This window comes from Pteropus alecto, unplaced genomic scaffold, assembly GCF_000325575.1.
Source record: "Pteropus alecto unplaced genomic scaffold, ASM32557v1 scaffold146, whole genome shotgun sequence".
Lineage (NCBI taxonomy): Eukaryota > Metazoa > Chordata > Mammalia > Chiroptera > Pteropodidae > Pteropus > Pteropus alecto.
Window position 1 is genome coordinate 22127108 of NW_006442107.1, and position 17018 is coordinate 22144125.

Genomic DNA, 17018 nt, shown 5'->3' on the forward strand with positions numbered 1-17018 from the left:
GGAAGATTGTGTCAGGAAAACTCTAGAGAGTTTCATGGCCACGTCATGTCTTTCCTACCAAAGCATTCTTCCCACTGCTATGGCCTTTTACAGATATGACTTTAGTTCAATTTGAGAAGAGATTTGATTTCTGCTTATTAGCATTATTGATTGCGGCCTACTTAAAGGCTCAAATGGACATGAAGGTTAACCGTCGGGATGAACAAATGGCATTTCAAATTCTTTCAGAAGTTCGTACTTTTCCATTTGGAAAATGACATCCATGTTTTGTTCACTTTTCTCCTCTCAACTTTAAAAGGTTACCAAGGCAGAGACTGCCCTGCGCAAAGCTGCTTTATAATCACAAGACTTTTGACTAAAAGTGCAGCCATGTTGTCAGCACATGTCTGTTACTTAAATATGAAGAATTTTATAACATTTCTCATGAGAAATAGAAAGATAGTATTAAAATCCTCCCAAAATTCTTTAAACTCAGAAACAAGTTAGGTGAACAGATTAGATGAGACATTTTTTCCTATGTAATTGGAATCTTTAAAGTAGAAGTTGATATAAATTCACACATTTAAGAAGAAACTCTATCAGATGTTATAACAGTATAGTTTTCAGCAGCAAAAAAAAAAAAAAAAAATGTAAATCAGAAACTATAATTTGAAACCCATAGGGGTTGAAATATGATCACACACATTTCTGGTACTTCCCCAACAATGACAGAGTTATTTTGGAAAATCCTTTGTGATCATTTTACATGTGTCTTGGACTTAGTGGTTAAGTCCCTCAAGGCTATGTTTCCTTCTTATTTGTCAGGAAAAGCAAAACAAAACAAAAATACAGTTTCTCAAAATTGACTTCTTTGTTTCCAGAGCAAAATTCCAAGCATTGATTATTAACCTTCTCTGCATTCAGTCTGTAGATTTCTGACCTATAATAAAATGAAAAGAGAGGGGCCACGTTTATTGCACAGTTAACAAGTAGTACCTGAGTGTGTTCATGGCTCTGCCTTCAACGTATGCATGCAAGGCTCCTGCGTTCGGTAATTCCATCGGCCACTCCTTTTGGAAATATTTTATTCTTCCACATTTGTAATTAAAAAATCTGTAGTGTTCCTTTTTTTTTTTTTTTCTGTAGCATAGTATTTATCTTAAGATATGGGTCAGGAGGCTGGATTCTTTATAAAAGCTCATGATAAGTTTTCATGAGGACTGGGTCATAGATCTTCTCATGATTAAAACCTCTAATAAAATAGTTCTTTCATGTTGTGACCAGAAGCCTTGTTAAATGTGCTGTTATATGGACATGAGTTGCAAATATGTATAAAAACCTCAGTTCTTTTTGTCGATGTAGATAAGAGATAAAAATGCATTAATTATGAACAGTCTGCATTTTCTGTTGACAGACCTGAATTGTTTTAGTGTATCTTGAAGTAATTTTAGAAATAACAATTTAAAAAAAAAAAAAAAAACCTTCCATTATAAAGCATGTTAGGTGGGAGAGGAAATCTGAGCAGTTTTTTAAGGTAATGAGAAATGTGATTAAAATGTATGACTCACAAGAACAATATTCTAATATTTTAGGTTGGCTGGCAATTAGAATAATTTTAATGATTAGAGTAGAGTCAAAGTCAAATGCCAACATCTTTAATAAATCCTCTCCCTGCCTATACAGATTAATATTGTAGATGCAAACTTTTTTAGGTCACAGTGCACCAGGCATCCATCAGAAGTCAGTTCTGCCAACCCAAACACTGCCTCTGGCATATACAATTTAATTATTAATAGTATGTCTCCTAGGTAAACTGTTACACAGTCTTAGGGCCTTGTTTTGTAGTCATTAAAATTGAACATGTTTATATTATTGAAACCCTTGCATTCAGTGTGTAGGCTGAGTTGATCTTAAAGTATCCAAAGAGAATTTACCTGGGGTTCTGTTTCACATTTATAGACAATGCCCCAGAGTAGCTGTGGGATATAATTTTTAGCATTAACACATTTAAATGGAGAACTGTTTGCTAGCTATAACTTTAGGCAAATACAATAAATAGGGTTTTGGCATCTACGATTCTTAACCTGTGGGTTGCTGAGAAATAAGAGTCATTTCTGTTCAGACAGTGCTGTGCATTTGACAATTTTTGACTTTATTTTTAAAAGATTTACAGGGAGCTGAGCCTCCATAAACCTTTAATTTGGAGTCGTTTGGGTTGAAATAGGGGCTCAGTAGAGTGCATCTTAACGAAAGCCAGAGACCCAGCCTAGAGCAAAGGTGACTCAGCTCTCCAGGTCCCTGGCAGTGGTCACACCCAGAAGTCATGTCATTCTGTTTGCTAAGTCTGGGTCTGTTCATGGGGAGTCCTCAACCGAGGGCATTTAGGAAAGAAATAACCCAAAGCTCACCCTTCTTTTATCATTTCAGTGTTTGTTCAAGCAAACAAGTTGCAGCAGCATATTTTCTCTGCTCATGGACAAGAAGACAAGATCTATGACTGCACACAATGTCCACAGAAGTTTTTCTTCCAAACAGAGTTGCAGGTAATGTCCCCATGAGGAGGACTGGGATTGGACTCAGTTGCTCTTCTTATAGGAAACAGGGCATTTTAAATCTGGATTCACAGTATCACTCACCCTAGGCCACCATGATGCTTTGTGTGTACTGGGGCAAAGAGAAAATTAGAGGCTGGATTAACAGACACCAAAGTAATTTTGCCTCTAGCTGCTGTCAATCATAAAAAGAACTAGAACAGACCTATAATTGGACCTTCTGACCCAGTGTGATAGACTTAGGGGTCAGGTTTATTGGACTGTGGGATCATTCACCTCGCTTGTCACAACTTATTCTCCCAAACCCTGTTTTATTCATGTTCTGTTCCCCCTGGGCTCCAGGTTGAATGGATGTCCAGGTTATTGTTGTCCTGAGGGGCTTGAAATTGGAAGGGAGAAAGGAAAAGCAAAAAGAAGCTATGTTCTTGTCCAGTGTATGTTTCTTTCACTTAATCTAATAAGATAATTATTACTTAGTAACAGCCTTACAGTTAAAATGTTGACACCTAAAGATAATTGGGTTTAGTCTTGAGTGTCCCACTTGCTAGATATGTGACCTGGCGCAGGCCCATAATGTCTTCGAACCTCAGATATGAAGAAATGATAGACGAATGTAATACTTATGGTGTTGTTAGGTAAACATGAACTAATAGGTCTGGTTATAAGGTATAAACCATAAAATATATCAATGTTCGGTTGGTTTTATTATTCTTAGCAATAAACTGATAGTTAAAAGTGTGAGAACTGGATTCTATCCTAGAATGTCACTTATTGTAAAAGGAAACTAATTCTTGTGTTTGTTTTTTTTTTCTGTTACTTCATCTAAAAGATGGGCATAATACTTATCCTCATTTTTCTGACGCAGTCATGTAAGAGTAACATGTTTTTGTTAAACTTTGTTAGTGCCCTTGAAGGAGAATGGATTTGAACTCAAAATTGTTTTGTTATGGGCATTATTATTATAAATTCATTTACCCTAAAATGGGGTGAGGGTGTAATTATTTTTTGTATCGAATTCCTTAAACAGCATGAAGAGGAGCTGACCTGATTGAAGCAGGGACTCTGAGCCCCCACCCACACACCGCTTTGTCTCCTATCCCGTACTGTGGACCCTGGGCAGCACTGTGCCTCCTTGGGATCTGGGGAAGGCAGACTTATGTTGTGTGTCAGAATAAGGAATTTAGGGTTTATCATTGTATAAGTGAACAACTAGCAAATCAAGGAGGTGAAATAAAAAATATATTCCAAAATGGGTGAGCCCATTTAATTTATATGTGTCAGTAGACCAAAATTAAAGTTACTATTTTACTTTTTATCACTTCTAAATAGAATTCTACTCTGACACATCTGTTTGCGAATTGAATATAAAAGATAGCCCAAGTTAGACTATTGTTTAAAATTGTGGCTTAGAAAACAACCTAAATTTCTGTTTGAAAACATATTCTATGACTCTAAAGGATACGGCCAATACACCTAGTGGCACTATTACTTAGTATGCAAACTGTGAAGCAGAATTAATAATAGCTTAAAAATCAAAGTTGTTGAGATTCTGTGGAGATTGACTTCTATCTAATGTTCTTGAAAAAAGTTTGCAATAAAATTCCACTTCGTACTGGACTGTAGTCCCCGCCCCTCAACCAAGGGGGAAGCATTCCAAAACCTCCATTGGATGTATAAAATTGCAGAAAGCTCCGAACCTTAGATATACCTTATGTTTTTTCCCATATATACATACCTATGATAAAGTTTAATTTATAAATTAGGCACAGTAAGAGATTAACAACAAAAATAATAAATAAAATAGAATAATTACAACAATACACTATAATAAAATGCGCGCGCGTGCGCGCTCTCTCTCTCTCTCTCTCTCTCTCTCTCTCTCTCTCTCTCTCTCATAACCGATCTTATAACCAAGAAGGCTAAGTGACAAATGGGAAAATGGGAAGGGAACATACACAGTGTGGATGCACTGGGCAAAAAGGATGATTCACATCCTGGGCAGGACAGAATGGGATGGCTAGCGATTTTATCATGCTACTCACAGTGACACAAAATTTAAAACTTATGAGTTATGTATTTCTGGAAATTTCCATTTAACATTTTCAGACCACAGTTGACTGTGGGTAACTGAAACCATGGAAAGCAAAACCATGGATAAGGTGGGACTACTGTATTAGTAGATTCTAATGCAAGTAACCCAGTGGTAAAACTTCAATGTCTTTCGTTAAAAGAACCTAACATTGAGATGTTTCTCTGATGACATCTCTTTAGTGAAGACTATAGGGTCAAATGTTAATTACTGTGCCAAAACATAGAACAGAGCACTGGCTTTCACTATCTGGTTTACGGTAAATTCTGCACGAGTCACATACCCACTTTATGTCAGAATTCTGTTATCTTTCACAAGGATGCAAGAATAATAAAAGGCAAAGCACTAAAAAAAAAATTTTAAAAAATGGGCCTACGGCCCATTGTAGGGCAGACAAAACTAAGAAGTTAAACACATCCTTCAAGACTCCAGGTTTCTTTTATGGCGTATTTTAGGGTTTCATGGAACATACAGTATTCATGATTTTCTACAATTAGTAGAGACCCGTGGTTATCAAACTGTTTTATTTCAGGATACCTTTACACTTAAAAATGATTGAGGACTGCAAAGGGCTTTGAGTTGTGTGGGTTATTATTTCTTGATGTTTTCTGTCTATATTAGAAATCAAAATTGAGAAATATTTTAAACGCAAGAATACGCAAGCACACAATTCTACTAGCTGTCAGAGATAACATCACATGCCAAGTCTCTAGAAAACTCCACTGTCCACTGATGAGATAACAAAAGTATAAAGGGCAAATAATGTCTTAATGTTATTATGAAAATAATATTGACCTAACAGACCCCTGAAAGGATCTAGGAGAACCCCAAAGGTCCCCGAGTCACACTTCCAGAACATCGGCATAGAAGATATGGTACACACATGACTCTTTAAAATTTTGAGAGGTCAAACATCTCTCAAAACATTTCTGACCTATTTGTACTATGATCTGGGCCAAAATAAGTGGGCCAAAATATTCACAGCTTTAGATTATAATTATTTTATAATCTAAAGCTGTAAGTATTATTTTTCCAATCTCACAACTCATATCTATTTGGTCTTGATATGAACACTTGGGCTCAATTTGTGCCCCATCCTTAGATAAGAACAGTATTTATAATTAGTATGTGATAATTATTGCAAAGCTGATATCCATAGTCACTGGAATCTATAGGTCTGTTTTTTCAAATCCATAGTAATAGCAATGGCTTTCAGGTTTGATTACATTATGAAAAATGGATTAGAATTAACTTTTCTTTTTCTAGTTTTGTATGCATTTGGATTTTTATGCTTTAACCTTAGGGGTTCATAGTCCTGTGCATTTGCTTTCATTACCCAAATTACCTTTTACACCTGTGTTTAGAGGAAGGCATTAATTTAATTTTAAAATATTGTTTTCTTTTATTTCTTGTATAGAAAGTGAGCATGGTAAGTACACAAAAACTGTAAAACAATTTTGTTAATATCTAGAATAAGGGGGCAGAAAATGACTGAAATTAAGGTGACAATAGAAAATAAGATTGGTAACCAAAATAGTAACAGAGTAGAAAAATAAATCTATTGTATGAGCCCACTGCAGTTCATGCCTTGGGATGTAAAATAAATGCAAATTTTAAAACTGACACATCATTCCACTTGAATTCATCTATGTTTTTATGCCACTAATGTTCAGAAAGAAGGACTTTTCGGTTATAAAACTAAATGCCCAAGAATTGAAATCCTATTGGAGATTTGAAAGCATATAGTGCATTTGGTTCTTATATCAGAGTGAGAGAGACTAATAAGATAAGTTGAGGATGAGCATTCCAGAATTGCCCAATAACATAACTATAGTGTATCTTTTAATGATGCATAAATGATTTCATGACCGTAATAAGTAATTTCTTTTTTTTTTTTTTCGCTATTTATACCCAGTTAAAATCACAAAAGCATCTTTTTGTGGATAGAAGTGCTTTGTTGGGTATAAAATTCATATCCAACATACACACACATGCATGCATGTTTGTTATTTTCATTAGCATTGCCTACAAGGCTATTCAGAATTCAGATCATTTCTCATTATACACTGTCCATCCTCAGAAAAATCAAGGACTCAGACATAATCCTTTGGATATCACAGACCACAATTCCTTTTAGAATTGAGCAAACTGTAACCTCTATTTCTATGGAACACTCAATCTAGGACACACCTTTTGCCAGTGTGGAATCTATATTCTTCACATGACCCCTTAAACCTTTCTGACCAAAAGTGCTAAATGCCAGTCCAGAAATATATCGTTTTTGGCAGGATGTAATCTTTTCTTTCTAGTAGAGTTTTCTCCCATTTTTCTGAGGAATTCTAATATACTTCAAGGCCACCTAGCATGCTAGTAAGGAAGATGTGTTTTGGAATAACAGTGCATTATTTAAACTAAATGAACATTTTGTTATTTTTAAAACGAATGAATATATTGAATGTTTCACATGTTTTCCTAATAGACCTCATAACTTTTCTGCAGAACTTAAGGAAGCTGCTTTGAGAGAAGGATTGTGTGGTCCAAGAATAATATCCTACAATGCATATTTGTATCCAAAGTGGTTTATACAGGTGTGAGCAAGTGGTGTGTTTGTAAAAATTCCGTTGAATAGGCCACTTTCTTTCAATACAGTAATTACTGTTTAATTGGTGCCTCTAGAAAAACTGCATTTCAATGGCAGTGATCAAATCATCCCCTCCAAACATGTCCCCATAGAAAGTTCCAGGAGGCATCATGTTATGAATTTAATGGATATGGAGAGAATTCCAACTGTAGGAAGAGAGGGAATTGGCCTAGATGAACTTTAGGCTCTGAGATTCTGGTATTTCAATTCCTTTTAAATCAAAAATCATTTTGATACTCAGCCCTTCCCTTATTAACTCACGAATAGTGTTTTCCACATTCAAAATAGAGTAGCAATTTAACATTCTGAGAGATATACCAAGACTTTCAGATATCACTAAAGTTTAAACATGTAATTGTCTCTACAGCTGTTTGATTTTCTTCTCAAATCACTTTTCCACCAAATCACCTAATTTTGATGCATATTTTTCACATCAGAGCTTAACTGATGCTCAAGTTTTATGGTGTATTTCTGAAAGAAAAATGAATTACTGCCTATGGGATGAATGTATAAGACAACAATATAGCATTGACATGTGGCTGCTGAGTGACTCACTGGGTCGCTCACTAACTTAGCTACTAAACTAAACTAGCCTTTTAATAAATGTAATACAAATCTGTGTCTTAAATTATTAAACAATATGTGATGAGACATTTAAGAAACCTTTTTAATAGTCAAAGCACAGTGCTATCTATACTATATACTACTATCATCCTAATGCCATTATTAGATAAGAAAATATATTTATTAATTAAAAGTATTTATAAAAATATAATTTCATCGTTTTAAATCCACTCTATGACATATCAAAAATAATTAGAAATATATCATATTTATACTCTACTAGAAAAGATAAATATGCATTTGATTATTACATGATGTAATATGCAAAAAATTATTATAAGTATTCCAAGAGAGGATGTTTATTCTCCAGCTGGGAGAATCAAGAAAGCCATCCTGTGGGAGACACTCAAGCTAGTTTTGAAGGACGGATATGATTCAAATATCTGTGAAGGTGGGAGAGTTAGCCACTCATAATATCGCAAATGGTAAATAGTTTTAAAATAATATAATGACCCTTGAACAACGTGGAGGTTATGGGTGCCGACTTCCATGCAGTCGAAAGTCCAAGTATAACTTTTAACTCCCCCAAAAGTTAACTAATAGCCTTCTGTTAACCAGAAGCCTTACCGATAGTAAACAGTTGATTAACACATATTTTGTGTTACATGTATTATATACTATATTCTTACAACAAAGTATGCTAGGGAAAACAAAATGTTATTAAGAAAATTATAAAGAAAAGAAAATACATTTGCAGAATTTATAGAAAAAAATTCTGCATATAGATGGACCCATGCAGTTCAAACCTGTATTGTTCAGGGGGTCAACTGTAGTTTTTGTGGTTTTTTGTTGTTTTTTTTTTTAATTTGTCTCTATAGACAACTTAATACAGGGGAAAGAGCATGAGTTGTGGAAAAGAATCACCACAGCTTAATTTTGGTCACTGCTACTTAAAAGCTGTTGACTGTGAGCCTCAGTTTTATCATCTGTAAAATAAGCACGTAGGGGATGACGGATCATCACGTCTAACTCCATGGGTCTTGGGCAAAGTGTAGTGGAGTAGCTGATACTGAGCACTCAGCACACAGTGAGGAACAGGATGGGCACTTGGTGAATGTGGGTTCCCTGGCCCTCTTCTTGCTCCTGAATGCTGACCTAAGGAGACAAAATCAAGATTCTTCATTACTTGGAAATAAAACCCCTTCCCCAGACATGTCAGAATATCCCTTAAGTTCTCTGTTCTACTTCACTGGAATAAATTTCCAGTTAATCATACCTTGACATAGTTTCGTGTTAATTGGTTTCCAGATAAAAATTCTTATTTTTAAATATTTATCTTTTTCAAGGTATTAAAGTCTTGGGCTTTTTTCTTTCTTTCTTTCCTTTTTAGCATATAACTGTAAAAGTAAAATTTATATTTGCTTTCAGAATGTATTTCAAAACAACCTGACCCCACCCCCTCTAAATTTAGGGCCTGTGGCAAAACAAAAAGTTTTATCTTGCCCATCTATGAAAGACAAGATAGGATCTGTGTGGGGTGTGGGGGAAAGGTTCGCTTTAGTTTATTTTATTTTCTTATTTTTCTCCTAGTTAGTCTGAAACCCTCTTTTGCAAACAAGAGGGATGGAAAAGTGTGTGTTACTACTCACAGCACATCTAAAAGAAGTGACTTTAAAGCTCCTTTGCTCCTTATACTCACCTTTTCACAACTTTTCTGTTTTTCAGTTTTATTTTTATGTCTAACAGAGCTTGAAATTCTTTTCATTATCCGCACTCCAATTCTAAGACTCAAAACGGTGTCCCGCCTCGCCTTTTATCATGTGCTCTTCCTTTGGGACCCCCGGATTGGAAAAATGTGCCCATCACTTTGGGCCTAGTATAGCTGGGTTCTGTATTGATCATTTGGGAAGGCAGTCAGTGTGGAGATCTATTTCCTGCCTCTTCCTGGGTGGTCTGTGCCTCCTACCTTAGGTCTCCACTTCATTAGCTCCATTGGACCTCCGTGTATCTCCTGCTCTTGGGGCTGTAATCACAGCCCCTGAACATATTCTACAGAGATCTGTAGGAGTATAAACTGTGTGAAATGAGCATGTCATTCTGGAACTGGTCCGTTTCTACACTGCCTCATCTCTCAGCTTTGTGGGCCTACGGGCTTCTGAAGTAAATTGGTCCTACAGCAGCCTCCACTTAATTTGCTCAGTGGTTAAATTGATCTATCTCTTTTATTTGATCGGATCTCCAGGAACCGAATCATTTGCATTGATTTATTGATTTGTGCTATGTTTTCACCATTAGTTTTGATCACTTTCAGCTGTTAATATTGGATAATTCAATCAGGATTGATTGGCCTCACCATTGCAGGCAGAAAGTTAATCATATAGGACAAAGAAATAGGACACAGCTAACCTCAATTTGTTGTTCTCTCCCACCACCCTCACCCCCACCCCCACACTCCCCACGCTCTCTCTCTTTCACTCCTCCTATTATCTATGCAGTAGCACAGAACTTGGGCTTTTTTGAGCAAAGAAGAGAGTTTAAAACTTGTAGAATTCATATTGCATCTGAAGATGAGGTAGCTTTATTTTGCTTTTTAACAAAACTGCATCTAGAAATTAAGCAAGCATTCGAAAAGATAGATAAGCCTGTTGTCACAATGAACTCATTAGGACTAAGTGAGTAAATGCATTTTCAATTACCCATTTTGTACCAATAAATGTCTAATCTGTGTGTGCATGCTTGGAGGCACAACCTGGGCTCACCTTTCCCTAAATTTGGCCCTCACTGCTTCACCATGTGTCCTGGTAGTGAAATTTTCAAGAATCAACTGGTTAATATGACTGAAGTAAGGGCACCAGAGGTAATTGCAATAAGCTAAAACCACTTTATTTACATTTGAATTGTTTCTACGGCACCCCAGCTCAGTTTTTAAAAATTCTCCATCCATTAATTTCTTGATGTTCATATCGATGGCTGGTTTTTGCTATTAAGAGAGGGAGCACCACCTCCTCATTCTAGGACTGATTCCCTCCTCCAACAGCCCTGTTGTTAGCGATCTGCCATTACATTATTTTTTGTCTGGCCCAGAGTTGACAACAGATGGCCATCTCCGAACTGCCATCAGTGTGACTTTATGGAGCATCCAGCTAGGGTGTACTGAAGAGCACTGTGGCCAGTTCTGCAGCCCCCTCCCTCCCTACCCCCTGGAAATGTTCATCACCTCTGCCACATTCTGCTTTGGCTGGGCTTTGCTGGCCCTGCCGTCTTCTGTGTCGCCAAGACAGCCTGCTGCCACAGCACCAGAAGATCTGCCTCCATTAGAAACGAGAAACTACGGGCACGATTGTCCTATAAAGACAGAGCTCTGTCTCTGCACCTTTATAGTCAGATCCTTCGGAGAGATCTGGAAGTCCAGATTTCTAGAACATTCTGCAATCCAGAGAGGCACATTGAATTTCCACGTGTGTTCCTATTTTAGATGTTTGCTCCACACATGGATCAGTTTCCTCACATTAGCAGAGACAAAGTGGCAAGAATAGATGCTTTGTGTTTGCAAACTTTTATCCGACTATTGGAAAACACCACCTCCATATCCAACTGTTGTGACAATTAGAGTAAGAGAGATAGTAATCATGGACTTCAACTATAAATCCCCTGAAATGAGCAAAGAATTCATCCCAGCATCTTCTGATCCATGGATGTAGCAATCCTTTGGACAGCGCATGAAATGAGCTGTTGCTGTGCATTTGGGGAAAGATTGATAGGCTGCTCTTGATTGAGTTTGCTAAGGCAAGGCAGCTTCAGAGCTAAGCATGTATTTTAAGAGGAATTCACATTTGTATCCTTTATTGTTATATTTGCAGCGAATCTACAGCTCGTAACAGGCTCTGCCCTGCAGCTATGAAGGAGTAAGTTCCTCTTATTGGAGAGAGAGCTGTGTTCTGTAAAAGCTGGAGATGTGGCGGGCGAGATGAATAGTGCTTAAAAGCAGTGCTCGCGGTGCTGTCATTTAGAACAGCAACTCTGAGGCGTAATCGGGAGTGAAAGTCAGGGTAAACGAGACCTTTAAAAGTAGTGAAATTTTAAACTGCCTAAAATAACAGGCCCCCTTCATTGATGACTTCATTGAATGAGTGAGTGGGAGAGCTAACTGGGCAGGAACTGCTTTCCCGTAAGAGGAGGAAAAAGTTTGCAAAGGGGATCCTTCTTCGTTGTACCCAGTGTGTCTGGGAGGCTGGCATCTTTCAGGGGGCCCCCAGCCTGCTTTGATGCGGCTCCTCAGCTGGCAGAAGACCATGTCTCACTGGAAACCTGAATCGCCCATAAAAAAAGGTTTCTTTTTTTACATTGCCAAAACTTAATTTTATAATTATCTGACTTACACCACTGGGCACATCTGCTAAGTTTGTGTGCCTTCTAGACACATAAAAGGCTACTGTGATACCATTAAATACCAGCAGTGTGCTTTGCTGTGCTTTGAGTTTATAAGGGTGAAAGGTGATCGTGCAGGAAAATAGAACAGTCTATTTGCTGTGAGTCAGGGACTAAGACCTCACTCCCATACTCAGTTATAATTCATGATAGTACTGGTGGGGTGCCCTCATCCCTCTGTGGAGTTAATGCATCGCCACTGAAGCCTGCTGAGAGCACCCTGTGTCCCCGCCCACCATCTGTGCCTTCACTTGCAAGCTTTCTCTCTTTCCGTCTCTGTCTCTCTCTGTCTCTCTCTGTCTCTCTCTGTCTCTCTCTGTCTCTCTCTGTCTCTCTCTCTCTCTCTCCTCTGTCTCTCTCGCTCTCTCTCTCTCTCTCTCTGTCTCTCTCTCTCTCTCTCTCTCTCTCTCACTCTGTCCTGAGATCTCTTGGTGTTAATATTGTCCAGCTACTACTGCTTTGTAAAGGTGACTCTCCAAAACAGAATTATCATTTAACTAGGGGAAGAGCTGGAAGGAACACATTACAGTGTTGTTTAATGTCTCATTTAGAAAATGGACAGGGAAGCAGCAATTGCTTTAAACCAACAGCTGACTCTGGGAGCCGAGGATGCACTGCCAGTCACCAATTAGGAAGAGGCACCCATGGTCTGAGTGTGGGGGGAGGCCAGGGATGCCACTCAAGGTGTACATAGCAATCCAAGTTAATCCTGTTCTGAACCTGAGTTCAGAGTCCGGAGTCAGATCTGAGAAATGTCTGCTCACTCTGTCCAGTGACTTGGATCAGCCAGTGGCATGAGAGCCAACCCAAGGCCCACACACTGCCCCCATGTGTGATGTGATCCCACCCACTCTGAGAACCAGAGCTATTTGCCTCGGGCCACCCAAGCCTCAGCTCAAAATGATCAAACCCTGGGCTTCACAGAACCCCACTTAAAATAGCTGCAGTGATTTGTGTGGTACAAGCCACCTTCTGAAGCTGAATGAGCAGAGATGGCCATGCCCGCTGCAGCTCAGAGCTGGCAGAAGTTTATTCCCGCCCTCCCGACTCCCACTCCCACTCTCTCTCTGCCGGAAGCCCAGAGGGTGCTCGGACATGAGGGCAGTGTGTAGTGAAACAAAAGGCAGAACCACCTTGTTGCTCAGGCTGACTCAAGATTAATTTGTAATGTTTCACAATATGTGCTCTTAACATAGTCCGTTGTTAGTACTCCTTTTTAAAAGATAAATCAAATCCAGGCCTGAAAATACCAGTGTACGAATTTAACAGATGTGATGCCATAGGGGACCTACTGTGTTATAAACTACAGAAATGGCCTTTTTATGCTTCAGACTCGGGCTTATTCCAAAGAGGCTTTCGAACTACAGCGGCGAGGGGAGAGGTCACATGTTAAGACAGTAGCACCCACACATAATTCAGCCTTGTGTGTAATTGGTTCAGAATCTCATCCTGGTGTCCGGGTGGCGTTAGTCACATCATCTCGCTTACCCTCCAAAGGAAAAGTAGGCCAGGAATGGCTGTGCTCACTGTCCAGGTTTTCGTGGGTGAAAGATCACTTTGAGATGACACAGCTGAGTAGTCAGCCTGAAATCCTGGTTGGTATTTTATTAATTTTGCACCAAGATAAATCCTGAAATTCTGACAAACTCCATGACAGGTGAAATTCCTTCTTGCAGAATCTGCTCAGCAAGAGGCTGCTCATTTCGTTCTGTTCCGAGGCAGGCAACAGGAGGGCAGCTTTATAATCAGCCCTCAAAGGACCCCCAGCCGCCCCAGAGTCTCAGGCTGATTGAATAACTCCTGGGCCTCTTCCCCTAGGCCTCCATCAGCGGGGGTCCTGTGGAAAGCAATCTCCCGCAGACTGGCACTGAAGTGAGCTTTAAACCACCATTTTCTGCTCTCCAGAGGAGCCTGGAGTACTAAAAGATAGATGGACTGCAGATATTTTATGAGAAACTGTCAGAAGAAGAGCAGAGTAAATGTTTTTTTTTCTTCTTCTTTGAGTCACATACTACATCACTGTTGAATTTCTCCCAGCATCTTTTATATTTAAAGTAAGAAATTAATTGGTTGCTAACCTTTAATTCCCCCTCCTTCTTCTTCATTGTCTTCCTCCTTTTTTTTCCCTTAAATATTCACACAGAGGCCTTTGCTTAACCACAGTTGCAGAAAATCAGTACCATTTGCAATGAAATATTTATAATGACAGAATGAAAAATTGGATTCATTTTCTGGACTGTAGCCGAACAGTCTGCAACTTTGTGCAGCATTGTCGAGCTTGTCTCATTCCTCCCTTTCGTTGGAGTCTTTTTAGAAAACATGCCACATGTACACTTACCTACGCTTTGGAGGGGTGCCTACCAAAACACAGGCCCCATTTCTACTCTTTAAAAAAAGAGAAAAGAGCCTATTTTTGTTTGTGCTGCCATGTGGGGGCTCGGCCTGCAGAAAAGGAAGAGAGGTATGAATCTGGTCAAAAGGAAGAGTGCTGTCTCTGTAGGGAAGAGCTGGGAGAAGTTTACAAGGAATACAGGAGACAGTCTGGTCCGCACTTTGTAGCAGAGGACAGGTAGCAGTCAGCACGCCTTCGTATCTCAAGGGCAGATTGAGAAGGGGAAATGGGAAGGCAGAACTAAAGTGCGTAAATATGCGTGGACTATCCAAGCTCACCTCTTTTCTACCCTTCAGTGTGTTCGCTGCATAGGCTTTTCTTTCCACCTCATATTCAGAACTGCTTTCTTTCTAACCAGGGTTGATTGTTGCATTTTTCTTAAGAGATAAAAGACAAAAGGATTTTGCTAGGACAGTCCAGCGTTGTACTTCAGACAAGTCTGCCTCTAAGTGCAAAGCCACAGCACACTCATTCTTATTACAGGAAGAGATTGGATTTGCAGCAAGATGCTTATGGAGTAAATTCCAGTCTACTAAGTAAGTTTTCACTCACCACTCCACAGACAGGCCAAAAGAACCTGCTCATTTCTCCTCCCTCCGTTGTGGGAGTATAACATGGAATTAAACAAGGGGGCCTTCTCAGGTTCCCATCCCGGCCCTCTGGGTTAACCTTTCATTCGTCCCCTTTTGAAACACTGGTTTAATTAGTTAGTGCTGTTTTCTTTCGGTGGCTTTTCAAAAGTGAAAACAGTTCTAAGCCTGACAGTTTAAGCATGACTAAAAATAGTCTTAGGCGCAGATCTTCAGGTTTCATTCACTGAATTTGCATCGTGCACTGCCAACTCCGCAAGATCAATAATCCATATTTTATTGTATAATAAAGGCTGCCTGTAATTGAATTAGCTCATTTAGTCCATCTGATTAGTCCTATTTTATTCATGGAGAAGAAAAATAATACAACTTACCTTCACCTATATATTGCATTAAATGAATGTTAAAAAGCTTTCAGCACTATAAAACAAATTTATAAGGACGATAGAGAAGTAATTTCGATATTCGTTCCAAGGAATAGTATGAATCACATCACACGGCAGTTTTGGGTGATGACTTTAATGTTCACATCTATTGTGGCAGCACGTCCTCTAGTCATCCTGGTATGAGAACGGTAACAGGTCTCTCTTCGGCAAGAACCCTACTCCAAAACAGAGAAGGAATGGGGATAAATAGTTGTCTTATTGCCCTTGGAGGTTCACTTGAAGAGATTTCACCCAAAGGTTGTTTCCTCTTCGTGGAGTACAGTTTTCAATTCTTTTGAATGTTTCTTCTCTCTGAAGTGAAATCTTAGCACTGATTTGGACTTGGGTGATGAGAAACACTGGACAGGAAAGGAGTCATTCATTATTGGTGTCTCTCAAGATTGCAGTGTGTCCTACAACGTGTGTGTGAAACATACTTTCTCAGGTTTGGCGATTTTCTACAGGCTTCGAGATTTGTCTTTTCATAGCATTCCCAAAAAAAAAAAAAAAAGATTTTGAAAAATATGCTGACAGTTCAGCATGAAATGATGTGTGTTCTGACACAAACTGCACTGTAGCTTAGGAATCTAGCCTGAAGTTATTTTACTGTAGCATTTCTTTGATTCTTTGATTCAGAGGAGAAGAATTATTTTCCTTAAAAGTGTGTGTTTTAGGATGTGACAGTAACTTTTCTCCAGTGTTGTGCATGGTTTCAGCAGATTATTTCTACTTAACCCTTATCATTGCTTTCTTTCTTGAGGACTGAGGTTAAGGGGAAAAGCATTTTTTTAACATTAATTTTTTAACAATTTAGGTAAGTCTGAAATATATACCCTAGTAAATGGGAGCTGTAATAGTGGTGGGTTCAGAGTCAATATCCTCTGCAGACCAGGAAAGGGATACTGAATAGCGTTCATTTATGTATCGCCGGATGTATTTCTGCATGTGGCGTGGCTTGCTGAACTGCTTTGAATGATTTTCAGCATTATTAAGCAGACTCACAGGAGCAACAGGCCTCATAACAGAAGTAAAGAGCCATGTGGCAGAAGTCCTCGGTGAAGGAAAGTTGCATGGCTAACCTCGTCATCAGAGAGTGAAACACCCAAATGCAGACTTTATTTTACTCTGAGTTAACAATTCTCTGGGAATATTTCTCTTCCTCTTGTCCAGCTCCTTCTGTGTTGTGGCTGGTTTGCATTTGCGTTTGAAGTGCCAGGCGGTTTAATGAAGTTATTCTTTTATAAATTTTGCAACACTGAAGCAAGCATGAGGGCTTTAAATTAGAATAAGTGCCACTTCTGGCTGGCAGGTTCCTTTGAGGGCTGATTAGAATGAGGCCTCCCGTCGCCGGCCCTTTA

At 38.8% G+C, this 17018-nt stretch overlaps 1 protein-coding gene across 4 annotated transcripts in view; it reads left to right on the top strand.

Moving 5' to 3' along the window:
- Positions 1–17018, top strand: part of ZNF521 (zinc finger protein 521) — a 269073-nt gene that overhangs the window by 239712 nt on the left and 12343 nt on the right. For all 4 annotated transcript variants that reach the window (XR_001517663.1, XM_006920019.1, XM_015595663.1 and 1 more), the window contains one exon: positions 2407–2522. Coding sequence is in view for 3 of the 4 variants with exons in the window: in XM_006920019.1 (XP_006920081.1) it covers positions 2407–2522 (116 nt within the window). In the remaining variant the exon portion in view is untranslated. The remainder of the gene's footprint in view (positions 1–2406; positions 2523–17018) is intronic.